The sequence below is a fragment of the Ranitomeya variabilis genome, chromosome 3 (genome assembly GCF_051348905.1).
Source record: "Ranitomeya variabilis isolate aRanVar5 chromosome 3, aRanVar5.hap1, whole genome shotgun sequence".
Lineage (NCBI taxonomy): Eukaryota > Metazoa > Chordata > Amphibia > Anura > Dendrobatidae > Ranitomeya > Ranitomeya variabilis.
Genome location: NC_135234.1, coordinates 728,439,527 through 728,454,049, shown reverse-complemented (window position 1 = coordinate 728,454,049; position 14,523 = coordinate 728,439,527). Strand labels below are relative to the sequence as shown.

At 46.0% G+C, this 14,523-nt stretch overlaps 1 protein-coding gene across 1 annotated transcript in view; it reads left to right on the top strand.

Annotated features, from left to right (window-relative positions):
* GUCY1A2 (guanylate cyclase 1 soluble subunit alpha 2) overlaps positions 1-14,523 on the top strand; it is a 338,699-nt gene that overhangs the window by 96,783 nt on the left and 227,393 nt on the right. Inside the window, exon 3 of the mRNA XM_077298399.1 lies at positions 2,020-2,141. Coding sequence (XP_077154514.1) covers positions 2,020-2,141 — 122 coding nt within the window. The remainder of the gene's footprint in view (positions 1-2,019; positions 2,142-14,523) is intronic.

Genomic DNA, 14,523 nt, shown 5'->3' with positions numbered 1-14,523 from the left:
ATCCAATTGTTTGAAAGGGTTAAAAAACACACACACACATGATTTAAAAGTATTTTAATGAAATAAACACAGCGGTTGTTGTAATAATTTATTGTTCTCTCAATCCATCAGGAACACCCTCACTTGGAAAAATAATAAACGCACAAGATACATACCTTCTGGTGAACCGTCTCGTCCCACGAAGTAATCCATCTGAAGGGGTTAACTAATATTACAGGCAGGAGCCCTGCTAAATGCAGCTGTGCAGGGGGCGCATCACCGCGACTGAAGGAAATGTAGGTCAATGACCTACATTTCATTCATTCGCCGCGGATTACAGGCACGGAGCACAGCTGCATTTAGCAGGGCTCCTGCCTGTAATATTAGTTAACCCCTTCAGATGGATTACTTCGTGGGACGAGACGGTTCACCAGAAGGTATGTATCTTGTGCGCTTATTATTTTTCCAAGCGAGGGTGTTCCTGATGGATTGAGAGAACAATAAATTATTACAACAACCGCTGTGTTTATTTCATTAAAATACTTTTTAATCATGTGTGTGTGTGTGTTTTTTTAACCCTTTCAAACAATTGGATTAATAATGGATAGGTGTCATAATTGACGCCTCTCCATTATTAATCTGGCTTAATGTCACCTTACAATAGCAAGGTGGCATTAACCCTTCATTACCCCATATCCCACCGCTACAGGGAGTGGGAAGAGAGTGGCCAAGTGCCAGAATAGGCGCATCTTCCAGATGTGCCTTTTCTGGGGTGGCTGGGGGCAGATGTTTGTAGCCACGGGGGGGGGGGGCAATAACCATGGACCCTCTCCTGGCTATTAATATCTGCCCTCAGTCACTGGCTTTACCGCTCTGGCGGAGAAAATTGCGCGGGAGCCCACGCCAATTTTTTCCGCGATTTAACCCTTTATTTTAGCAGCTACAGCGCTGAAATTTTGCACATACACACTACTAACATTAGTAGTGTGGAATATGCAAAAAAAAAAGGGGATATGAGATGGTTTACTGTATGTAAACCATGTCTCATATCCTGTCGGGTTTGTGCAGGAGAAATGAAAAGCCGGCAATTGAATTACCGACTTTTCACTAACACCGCTGCGTATTTCTCGCAAGTCACACTGCTGGTCAGTGTGGAATCCGTATTTTTCTCGCCCCCATAGACTTTCATTGGCGATTTTTTTGCGCAATACGGTGACAAACGCAGCATGCTGCGATTTTGTACGGCCGTAGAAAGCCGTATAATACTGAACCGTAATATACGGCTAATAGGAGCAGCCCCATTGAGAATAATTGTGCAGTTTATTTTGCGAGTTTTACGGACGTAGTTTATGCGCTCATACGTCCGTAAAACTCGCTAGTGTGAGGCCGGCCTTAAAAGTATCACAGCTTGTAAATGTTTTTTGTAGCCAGACAAGAGTCTGTCAATTCTTGTCAATCATCTGCATAAAGGAAACGAGACGTGTCTTACTTATGGATGGTAAAAATTCAAAATACACAATCAGAACACCAAGAATGAAAAATGAACCATCAGAGAGATAAAACTACTCTATATATCTTCTTTATTGGTTTTGGAGACGCAAATAGAACATGTACGTATGAATAGATTTTTAGAAAGGGAATAATAACGCAGAAATCTCCATGTTGCTCGCTCTCTGATGAGTGAAATCCATGGAATTCCCATTAAGAGCTCACCGTATCGAGGAGCCGCAGCAGACACATAATATCAAAGAATCTGTAAAGTGAATCGCTTTCTGTTTCCTGGGGTGAAGCTGTTACTCACACATGTTTCTGCGCTTTAAAATATGCAGCCTCCTAATGATCCAGTAAATTAGCACCAGTGATGCAAACTGATAATCCTCCTGGTGATACACAGCAGCGCCAAGTGTGAAATGATTTGCCTGAATGCTATGTGTTAATTAGGCATTTGCTAACAATTTAATGAGTGAAAAGGCATCCAGGAGGTTATGCGGCAGGAAACTCTCAGGTTATTGTTCTTACGTTTCATCATTTCTTTTCAAGATGTCGCGATGCGGAGAAGAATTTACACAACGCTTCAACGAAATGCACGTACGCCGGTCTCTCTGGAAATGAGGATGCGGAGGACGTCTCAGGGATTCTGCAGTGTACGGCGAACGTCCTTGGTATGTAGTGAAACTTCTGAACAAGACGTTATATGCGCGAGGATCAGTACTGACGATCCTCATATTAATGCTTACAGTAAAAAGTATAATGTTTACTCCAAGTAAAAGAAAGTTCGGACATGATTACATATATAAGATACAGAATATGTAATTGTAATCTTTATTTGCACAGCGCCAAGTATTACACAGAGATGTACAGGAACATAACAAACAAATAATCAGTGCTGATAAACAATGAGATATAAGAACAGAGGATCCTGCACATAAGAGCTGACACTGTACAGGAGAGAGGACCCTGCACATAAGAGCTGACACTCTACAGGAGAAAGGACCCTGCACATAAGAGCTGACACTCTACAGGAGAGAGGACCCTGCACATAAGAGCTGACACTCTACAGGAGAGAGGATCCTGCACATAAGAGCTGACATTCTACAGGAGAGAGGATCCTGCACATAAGAGCTGACACTCTACAGGAGAGAGGACCCTGCACATAAGAGCTGACACTACGGGAGAGAGGACCCTGCACATAAGAGCTGACACTCTACAGGAGAGAGGACCCTGCACATAAGAGCTGACACTCTACAGGAGAGAGGATCCTGCACATAAGAGCTGACACTCTACAGGAGAGAGGACCCTGCACATAAGAGCTGACACTCTACAGGAGAGAGAATCCTGCGCAAAAGAGCTGACACTCTACAAGAGAGACGTCCCTGCATATAACAACTGACACTCTACAGGAAAGAGGTCCCTGTATATCATAGAATCATAGAATGTTAGAGTTGGAAGGACCTCCAGGGTCATCGTGTCCAACCCCCTGCTCAATGCAGGATTCACTAAACCATCTCGGACAGATGTCTGTCCAGCCTCTGCTTGAAGTCTTCCATTGAAGGAGAACTCACCACTTCTTGTAGCAGCTTGTTCCACTCATTTATCACCCTCACTATAAAAAAGTTTTTTCTAGTATCTAATCTGTACAGGTCCTTCTCAAAAAATTAGCATATAGTGTTAAATTTCATTATTTACCATAATGTAATGATTACAATTAAACTTTCATATATTATAGATTCATTATCCACCAACTGAAATTTGTCAGGTCTTTTATTGTTTTAATACTGATGATTTTGGCATACAACTCCTGATAACTAGGGTTCAGCGATACCGTCCGATACTTGAAAGTATCGGTATCGGAAAGTATCGGCCGATACCGGCAAAGTATCGGATCTAATCCGATACCGATACCCGATACCAATACAAGTGAATGGGACTCAAGTATCGGACGGTAAATCAGCCCTTTCTGTCCTCCTTCTATATGGGGTTCTGGAGGGGGGGGGGAGAGTGTGGGCGGTGCGTGGGCGGAGACTGCGTGTCTCTGTGCGGGCGGGGTCTGTGCGGGCCTGCCAGGGATCTCATTCTATGCGGCCGGCGCTGTATGCCCAGACTTGATGCGGCGTGCCGGGGCTTGATGCGGCGTGGGAGGGCTCTGCGGCGTGCTGGGGGGGTCTATGCGGCGTGAGGGGGTGTAAGCGGCGTGCTGGGGGGTCTATGCGGCGTGAGGGGCTCTCTGCGGCGTTCTGGGGCGTCTATGCGGCGTGCTGGGGGATCTATGCGGCGTGAGGGGCTCTCTGCGGCGTTCTGGGGCGTCTATGCGGCGTGCTGGGGGGTCTATGCGGCGTGCTGGGGGGTCTATGCGGCGTGCGGGGGTCTCTGCGGCGTGTGGGGGTCTCTGCGGCGTGCTGGGGGGTCTCTGCGGCGTGGGGGGGTCTCTGCGGCGTGGGGGGGGGCTCTGCGGCGTGCGGGGGTCTCAGTGCGGGCATCGTCCGATGGGACTACAAGTCCCATCGGGCTATGCCTGCTACACTGACAGTGATTGACACATTAGCCAATGATGGGACAGTAGTAGTCCCATCATCCGGCTAATGTGTTGAATGAAAAAAAAAAAAATACTCCATACATACATTCTACATACATAAATACATATAGACATACAGTACATTCATACATTACATACATGACATACATTACATTAAACATAGATTACATACTCACCATTACTTGTCATTTTGATCCCCGAAGCCAGTGTCATCTATAAAAAATGTGAAAAAAACAAACAACCAATATACTCCCTGTCCGCAGAAATCCACGAGTGTCCCACGACGATCTCCCGTGGAGAGCAGCAGCATCAAATAATGCGACCGCTCTCTAGGGGCTCAGAAACACAATGACGGGAGGAAGGTATCCTTCCGCCACTGTATTCCTCCGCCGCTGTAAAAAAAAAAAAGTCCCTAGTCTCACTTTATGGCATTGCTGTATGAGACATTTTCCCATGCAGCAATTATATAAAGTGACACTTTGAACTCAGGTAACCTCAGTGATGCACTGTAGGAGCCATTGTCTCCTGTCAGTGTGTCACTGAGGGTCCTATAGAGCAGTGACGTCACCCGATGTCACTGTTCTATAGGGGAGATCGTCGTGGGACACTCGTTATTAATTGGACTACGGCGGACAGGTAGTATGCGGTTTATTATTTTACGTTTTTTGCAGGCGCTGAAGTATGGTAAGTATGGTGAAATGAAGAATATTAAAATACTTTTTCCTAATGTGTGCGTGTTTTATTAACCCTTTTCTTACTATTGGATTAATAACGGATAGGCGTCTTATTGACGCCTCTCCGTTATTAACCCGGCTTAATGTCACCTTACGATAGCAAGGTGACATTAACCCCTTATTACCCCATATCCCACCGCTACACGGGAGTGGGAAGAGAGGGGCTAAGTGCCGGAATTGGCGCATCTTACGGATGCGCCATTTTCGGGGCGGCTGCGGCCCCTCTCTAGGCTATGAATATCAGCCCGCAGCTGTCTGCGTAGCCTTTCTGGCTATAAAATATAGGGGGACCCCACGTCATTTTTTTTGGGGGGTCCCCCTATTTTAATAGCCAGTAAAGGCTACGCAGACAGCTGCGAGCTGATATTCATAGCAGGCTACAAATATTGGCCCCCGGCCGTCGGCTTTCCCCCTCTGGCGCAGAAAATTGCGCGGGAGCCCACGCCGTTTTTTTCCATTTTTTTTTTTTTAAATTCAACGCTCATAAAGGCCTCTTTCACCCTTGCGTCGGTACGGGTCTGTCGCTATGCGTCGAGCCGACGTACCGACGCACGTTGTGAAATTTGTACACGACGTGGGCAGCGGATGCAGTTTTTCAACGCATCCACTGCCCATTCTGAAGTGCGGGGAGGAGGGGGCAGAGTTTCTGCTGCGCATGCGCAGTAGAAAATGGCAGACGCGACGGACAAAAAAACGTTCACTTGAACGTTTTTTCGTGCCGACGGTCCGCCAAAACTCGACGGATCCGTTGCAGAACGGACGCGACGTGTGGCCATTCGTCGCGATCCGTCGCTAATACAAGTCTATGGGGAAAAAAAATGCATCCTGCGAGCACATTTGCAGGATCCGTTTTTTTCCGCCAGATCCGTTTTTTCAGTCGGATCCGTTGTTTTCCGCCAGATCGTTTTTTTTCCACCGGATCCGTTTTTTCCGCCAGATCTGTTTTTTTTACATTGGATCCGTTTTTTTCTGCCAGATCTGTTTTTTTCCACCGGATCCGTTTTTTTCCACCAGATCCGTTTTTTTTCCGCCAGATCCGTTTTTTCCTGCCGGATCCATTTTTTTCCGCCAGATCCGTTTTTTCTCATAGAGTTGTAATAGCGCCGGATTGCGCCTGATGGCCACACATTTCATCCGTTTTTTGCAGGATTCGTTAAAAAAAACTGTTTCCGCCGGACGGAAAACTCATAGGAACGTTTTTTGTCTGTTATTTTTCATGCATGTTTCCATTCAAATCATGCACATTTTCCGTTTATTTATTTTCCAAAAACCTCATCAAAACCTGCATCAAAACTGCATGAAAAACCGCACCAAAAACCTGCATCAAAAACAGCATCAAAAACCGCACCAAAAACCTGCATCAAAAACCGCACCAAAAACTGCATCAAAAACCGCACCAAAACCCTGCAGCAAAAAAGCACCAAAAACTGCATCAAAAACTGCATCAAAAACCGCACCAAAAAACTGCAGCAAAAAACTGCAGCAAAAAAAGCACCAAAAACTGCATCAAAAAGCTACATCAAAAACAGCACCAAAAACTGCACCAAAAACTGCATCAAAAACAGCACCAAAAAACTGCAGCAAAAAAGCACCAAAAACTGCATCAAAAACCGCATCAAAAAGCTACATCAAAAACAGCACCAAAAACTGCATAAAAAACCGCACCAAAAACCTGCAGCAAAAAAGCACCAAAAACTGCATCAAAAACCGCATCAAAAACTGCACCAAAAACTGCATCAAAAACCGCATCAAAAAGCTGGAGCAAAAAAAGCACCAAAAACTGCATCAAATACTGCACCAAAAACTGCATCAAAAACCGCACCAAAAACCTGCAGCAAAAACTGCATCAAAAACCGCATCAAAACTGCACCAGTTTTTTATGCAGGTTTTGATGCAGTTTTTGGTGCAGTTTTTGATGCAGGTTTTGGTGCTGTTTTTGATGTAGCTTTTTGATGCGGTTTTTGATGCAGTTTTTGGTGCTTTTTTTGCTGCAGGTTTTTGGTGCTGTTTTTGATGCAGTTTTTGATGCAGTTTTTGGTGCTTTTTTGCTGCAGGTTTTTGGTGCGGTTTTTGATGCAGTTTTTGGTGCAATTTTTGATGCGGTTTTTGATGCAGTTTTTGGTGCTTTTTGCTGCAGGTTTTTGGTGCGGTTTTTGATGCAGTTTTTGGTGCAGTTTTTGATGCAGTTTTTGGTGCTTTTTTTGCTGCAGGTTTTTGGTGCGGTTTTTGATGCAGTTTTTGGTGCTGTTTTTTATGTAGCTTTTTGTTGAGGTTTTTGATGCAGTTTTTGGTGCTTTTTTTGCTGCAGGTTTTTGATGCCGTTTTTGATGCAGTTTTTGGTGCTTTTTTGCTGCAGGTTTTTGGTGCAGTTTTTGATGCGGTTTTTGATGCAGTTTTTAGTGCTGTTTTTGATGTAGCTTTTTGATGCGGTTTTTGATGCAGTTTTTGGTGCTTTTTTTGCTGCAGGTTTTTGGTGCTTTTTTTGCTGCAGGTTTTTGATGCCGTTTTTGATGCAGTTTTTGGTGCTTTTTTGCTGCAGGTTTTTGATGCAGTTTTTGGTGCAGTATTTGATGCAGTTTTTGGTGTTTTTTGCTGCAGGTTTTTGGTGCAGCAAAAAAACACCAAAAACTGCATCAAAAACCGCATCAAAAACTGCACCAAAAACTGCATCAAAAACCGCACCAAAAACCTGCAGCAAAAAAAGCACCAAAAACTGCATCAAAAACTGAACCAAAAACTACATCAAAAACCGCACCAAAAACATGCAGCAAAAAAGCACCAAAAACTGCATCAAAAACCGCATGTTTTTGGTGCGGTTTTTGATGTAGTTTTTGGTTCAGTTTTTGATGCAGTTTTTGGTGCTTTTTTTGATGCAGGTTTTTAATGCGGTTTTTGATGCAGTTTTTGGTGCTTTTTGCTGCAGGTTTTTTGTGCGGTTTTTGGTGCAGTTTTTGAAGCGGTTTTTGATGCAGTTTTTGGTGCTTTTTTGCTGCATGTTTTTGGTGCGGTTTTTGATGTAGTTTTTGGTTCAGTTTTTGATGCAGTTTTTGGTGCTTTTTTTGCTGCAGGTTTTTGGTGCGGTTTTTGATGCTGTTTTTGATGCAGGTTTTTGGTGCGGTTTTTCATGCAGTTTAGTTTTGATGCAGGTTTTGATGAGGTTTTTGGAAAATAAATAAACGGAAAATGTGCATGATTTGAATGGAAACATGCATGAAAAATAACAGACAAAAAACGTTCCTATGAGTTTTCCGTCCGGCGGAAACAGTTTTTTTTAACGAATCCTGCAAAAAACGGATGAAATGTGTGGCCATCAGGCGCAATCCGGCGCTATTACAACTCTATGAGAAAAAACGGATCTGGCGGAAAAAAATGGATCCGGCAGGAAAAAACGGATCCGGCGGAAAAAAAACGGATCTAGCGGAAAAAAACGGATCCGGTGGAAAAAAACCGATCTGGCGGAAAACAACGGATCCGACTGAAAAAACGGATCTGGCGGAAAAAACGGATCCTGCAAATGTGCTCGCAGGATGCATTTTTTCCCCCATAGACTTGTATTAGCGACGGATCGCGACGAATGGCCACACGTCGCGTCCGTTCTGCAACGGATCCGTCGAGTTTTGGCGGACCGTCGGCACGAAAAAACGTTCAAGTGAACGTTTTTTTGTCCGTCGCGTCTGCCATTTTCTACTGCGCATGCGCAGCAGAAACTCTGCCCCCTCCTCCCCGCACTTCAGAATGGGCAGTGGATGCGTTGAAAAACTGCATACGCTGCCCACGTCGTGTACAAATTTCACAACGTGCGTCGGTACGTCGGCTCGACGCATAGCGACGGACCCGTACTGACGCAAGGGTGAAAGAGGCCTTTATGAGCGTTGAATTTAAAAAAAAAAAAAAATGGAAAAAAACGGCGTGGGCTCCCGCGCAATTTTCTGCGCCAGAGGGGGAAAGCCGACGGCCGGGGGCCAATATTTGTAGCCTGCTATGAATATCAGCTCGCAGCTGTCTGCGTAGCCTTTACTGGCTATTAAAATAGGGGGACCCCCCAAAAAAATGACGTGGGGTCCCCCTATATTTTATAGCCAGAAAGGCTACGCAGACAGCTGCGGGCTGATATTCATAGCCTAGAGAGGGGCCATGGATATTGGCCCCCCCCCCCCGGCTACAAATACCAGTCCGCAGCCGCCCCGAAAATGGCGCATCCGTAAGATGCGCCAATTCCGGCACTTAGCCCCTCTCTTCCCACTCCCGTGTAGCGGTGGGATATGGGGTAATAAGGGGTTAATGTCACCTTGCTATCGTAAGGTGACATTAAGCCGGGTTAATAACGGAGAGGCGTCAATAAGACGCCTATCCGTTATTAATCCAATAGTAAGAAAAGGGTTAATAAAACACGCACACATTAGGAAAAAGTATTTTAATATTCTTCATTTCACCATACTTACCATACTTCAGCGCCTGCAAAAAACGTAAAATAATAAACCGCATACTACCTGTCCGCCGTAGTCCAATTAATAACGAGTGTCCCACGACGATCTCCCCTATAGAACAGTGACATCGGGTGACGTCACTGCTCTATAGGACCCTCAGTGACACACTGACAGGAGACAATGGCTCCTGCAGTGCATCACTGAGGTTACCTGAGTTCAAAGTGTCACTTTATATAATTGCTGCATGGGAAAATGTCTCATACAGCAATGCCATAAAGTGAGACTAGGGACTTTTTTTTTTTTACAGCGGCGGAGGAATACAGTGGCGGAAGGATACCTTCCTCCCGTCATTGTGTTTCTGAGCCCCTAGAGAGCGGTCGCATTATTTGATGCTGCTGCTCTCCACGGGAGATCGTCATGGGACACTCGTGGATTTCTGCGGACAGGGAGTATATTGGTTGTTTGTTTTTTTCACATTTTTTATAGATGACACTGGCTTCGGGGATCAAAATGACAAGTAATGGTGAGTATGTAATCTATGTTTAATGTAATGTATGTCATGTATGTAATGTATGAATGTACTGTATGTCTATATGTATTTATGTATGTAGAATGTATGTATGGAGTATTTTTTTTTTTTTCATTCAACACATTAGCCGGATGATGGGACTACTACTGTCCCATCATTGGCTAATGTGTCAATCACTGTCAGTGTAGCAGGCATAGCCCGATGGGACTTGTAGTCCCATCGGACGATGCCCGCACTGAGACCCCCGCACGCCGCAGAGACCCCCCCACGCCGCAGAGACCCCCCCCACACCGCAGAGACCCCCCAGCACGCCGCAGAGACCCCCCAGCACGCCGCAGAGACCCCCCCCACGCCGCAGAGACCCCCCCCCACGCCGCAGAGACCCCCCAGCACGCCGCAGAGACACCCGCACGCCGCTGAGACCCCCGCACGCCGCATAGACCCCCCAGCACGCCACATAGACCCCCCAGCACGCCGCATAGACCCCCCAGCACGCCGCATAGACGCCCCAGAACGCCGCAGAGAGCCCCTCACGCCGCATAGACCCCCCCAGCATGCCGCATAGACCCCCCCCAGCACGCCGCAGAGCCCTCCCACGCCGCATCAAGCCCCGGCACGCCGCATCAAGCCTGGGCATACAGCGCCGGCCGCATAGAATGAGATCCCTGGCAGGCCCGCACAGACCCCGCCCGCACAGAGACACGCAGTCTCCGCCCACGCACCGCCCACTTTACATTATAGTGATTTTAGCACTGTGGGGACTTCCGATTCCAATACCCGATACCACAAAAATATCGGATCTCGGTATCGGAATTCCGATACCGCAAGGATCGGCCGATACCCGATACTTGCGGTATCGGAATGCTCAACACTACTGATAACCCAAAAAACCTGTCTCAATAAATTAGCATATCAAGAAAAGGTTCTCTAAACGACCTATTACCCTAATCTTCTGAATCAACTAATTAACTCTAAACACATGCAAAAGATACCTGAGGCTTTGAAAAACTCCCTGCCTGGTTCATTACTCAAAACCCCCATCATGGGTAAGACTAGCGACCTGACAGATGTCAAGAAGGCCATCATTGACACCCTCAAGCAAGAGGGTAAGACCCAGAAAGAAATTTCTCAACAAATAGGCTGTTCCCAGAGTGCTGTATCAAGGCACCTCAATGGTAAGTCTGTTGGAAGGAAACAATGTGGCAGAAAACGCTGTACAACGAGAAGAGGTGACCGGACCCTGAGGAAGATTGTGGAGAAGGACCGATTCCAGACCTTGGGGAACCTGAGGAAGCAGTGGACTTGTGCAGGAAATGGGCTACAGGTGCCGCATTCCCCAGGTAAAGCCACTTTTGAACCATAAACAGCGGCAGAAGCGCCTGACCTGGGCTACAGAGAAGCAGCACTGGACTGTTGCTAAGTAGTCCCAAGTACTTTTTTCTGATGAAAGCAAATTTTGCATGTAATTCGGAAATCAAGGTGCCAGAGTCTGGAGGAAGACTGGGGAGAAGGAAATGCCAAAATGCCTGAAGTCCAGTGTCAAGTTCCCACAGTCAGTGATGGTGTGGGGTGCCATGTCAGCTGCTGGTGTTGGTCCACTGTGTTTCATCAAGGGCAGGGTCAATGCAGCTAGCTATCAGGAGATTTTGGAGCACTTCATGCTTCCATCGGCTGAAATGCTTTATGGAGATGAAGATTTCATTTTTCAGCACGACCTGGCACCTGCTCACAGTGCCAAAACCACTGGTAAATGGTTTACTGACCATGGTATTACTGTGCTCAATTGGCCAGCCAACTCTCCTGACCTGAACCCCATAGAGAATCTGTGGGATATTGTGAAGAGAAAGTTGAGAGACGCAAGACCCAACACTCTGGATGAGCTTAAGGCCGCTATTGAAGCATCCTGGGCCTCCATAACATCTCAGCAGTGTCACAGGCTGATTGCCTCCATGCCACGCCGCATTGAAGCAGTCATTTCTGCCAAAGGATTCCCGACAAAGTATTGAGTGCATAACTGAACATTATTATTTGATGGTTTTTTTGTTTGTTATTAAAAAACACTTTTATTTGATTGGACGGGTGAAATATGCTAATTTATTGAGACAGGGTTTTTGGGTTATCAGGAGTTGTATGCCAAAATCATCAGTATTAAAACAATAAAAGACCTGACAAATTTCAGTTGGTGGATAATGAATCTATAATATATGAAAGTTTAATTGTAATCATTACATTATGGCAAATAATGAAATTTAACACTATATGCTAATTTTTTGAGAAGGACCTGTATATTATCCCTTCCAGTTTCATTCCATTGCTTCTTTTGTTTCCATGTGCAAATGGGAATAATGATGATCCCTCTACACTGTGACATCCCTTCAGATATTTGTAGACAGCTATTAAGTCTCCACTCAGTTTTCTTTTTTGCAAGATAAACTTTCCCAGATCCTTTAACTGTTCCTCATAGGACAAACTTTGCAGTCTGCTCACCATCCCGGTAGATCTTCTCAAAACTTGCTCTAGTTTTTCAATGTCTATTTTACAATGTGGTGCCCAGAACTGGACACAGTATTCCAGAGGGGGATAATTATTCACACAATCTAGTCTCTATATTTATCTTAATATATCCTAGAGCTGTGTTTGACTTTTTTATGCTGCTGCATCACACTGTTGACTCATGTGTAGTCTGCGATCTATTAGTATAGCCATGTCTTTTTTACACGTGCTGTTGCTTAGTTCTATTCCTCCCATTCTATAGATGTAATTTTCGTTTTTCTTGCCCAAGTGTAAAATCTTGCATTTCTCCCTGTTAAATAGAGATGAGAAACCTTTCAAGGTTCAGTTTGGTTCGGTTCAGATTCGCAAAACTGACCTCCATTCACCGAACAGTTCAACGAATGTACCCGAACCCCATTTAACTTAATGGGAGGCAAAACCAAACTCATAGACAACACCTTAAGGGGTGACAAAAAGCTTCCCAAACAGCTAAAATTAGGGGCAGACACCAGGAAAAGTGGCATCAATTGACCCACACTAGAAATTTGCAAATGGCACAGTAGCAGTAAGCAATGGGCCACGCATGAGGTATCAGGCCCAGCTTGAATTGAACTTTTAATGAGGACCTTGTTGTAAGCGTTGTAAGCCTTCTTAGGTGGGAGACCTCACACCTCATGCAACGCCTCCAATTTTTTTTTATTCCTGCGACACTCAGATGGCACAAACATCAGTTTTATAGACTACTATTGGTAGAAAAATGTAAGGAAAGTAATGCAGGTAGTTAACTGAAAGTAAGTGCAGGCCTGCCTGTCTGGGAGACTTACTTACACTGCCAACCCACCAGATGGAGAGCGAACTTGGAGTCTGCACATTTAAAAAAATAATTGTCACACAGCACTAAAGTGGCATCAATTTCCACAGAGTAGAAACAGTATAATAGGCCTCTGACTCACCTTACACTACAGGCAGCCAACCAGATGGAAACCCAACTTGGAGTCTCCACATTTCAAGCAATTCTTTGTAACATCAGCAGCAGTAGCAACAGCAGGCACAGAAGACACCACTAAGATGGCACAGAATGCAATAATACGAGATCAATACATGATACTAAAACAGACACCATCGCCTAGTCTGCTCAATCTGCAACTAGGGTGCAAAAGTCATCTGAGATCCATGACTTGTTCATTTTGATGAAAGTTAGGCAGTCTACACTTTGAGGGGACAGCCGGATACACTTATCCATCAGGACACCACCAGCAGCGCTGAAGACACGTTCTGAGAGAACGCTGGCTGCCGAACATGACAAAACCTCCAAGGTGTGACAGGCGAGCTCAGGCCACTCTTCCATTTTCCATGCTCAGTTTCAAAAGACGGAACCCATCGCTGGATTCCTGCTTTTGACAGTCAGTGATGGATCCTGAGCCCATAGGCTTCTGGAGTGCCCCCAGATGCAGGGCCACAGGGTACTCGGTACCGGGCCTCTCAGTCTCAGTCCTGGGGTTGTCACGGTGGCTAGATCCGGTCCGTGACCCTGATAAGGGGCGTCCAAGGAAAGGTGTGATAATGGTGCGTGGTGCAGGTCGCGATGAATAACAAGGACACAGGGTTGCAGTCTCTTTACCTCTTTACTGAAGGCTTCGGGATCCGCAATCCAGAGTACTGCTAAAAGGGCTGGCTGAGACTGGCCGGTCCGAAGGCACCTCCAGAGTTTCCTTTGCAGGTGGAAATCAGTGCCTACCTTCTAGCGCCTATGTGTTGTAGTACCTCCCTGCTGAGCACCACGGGATAGTCCTCACAACTGTTGTGTCTGTTTCTGATGTTCTTTCTCACAACTTGTATCTTTTCTGATGTTCTTCTCCGTCCCCCAGATGATATGGCTAGGACGCACCCGTATGACGGGTAGGCCTGGAGTTCTTCCGGGACCCTAGCGTCGCCCCTCTCCCACAATTGCCTCCTATGTCTGCTTAGGTGTTTTAGGTGAGACAGCCAACCTATAATCAACTGTCCTGCCGCTGTTTGAAGTACTGCTTGGAGCCCAATACTTCCTCGGCGTTCCGGCCACCGGCTACGCGCCTCAGTAGGATTTTGCCGATCTCGGGGCACGACTCCTACTGGTTTATCTCCTTTTTGCTGCGATCTCGTTTCTCACTTCTCTACAATAAACTTCGCTTCGTTTCCTTTCTTAAGATGCCGCCGCATTCAAGTGCAGGCGCGACTCCGTAACAATCTGTCCTGTTCGCTAGGTCACTGTCAGGATCCCACCCCTGACAGAGACCCCCCTGAATCTTCCCCCGCAACACCCTCTGCCACAGGATGTTGCCTGGATCC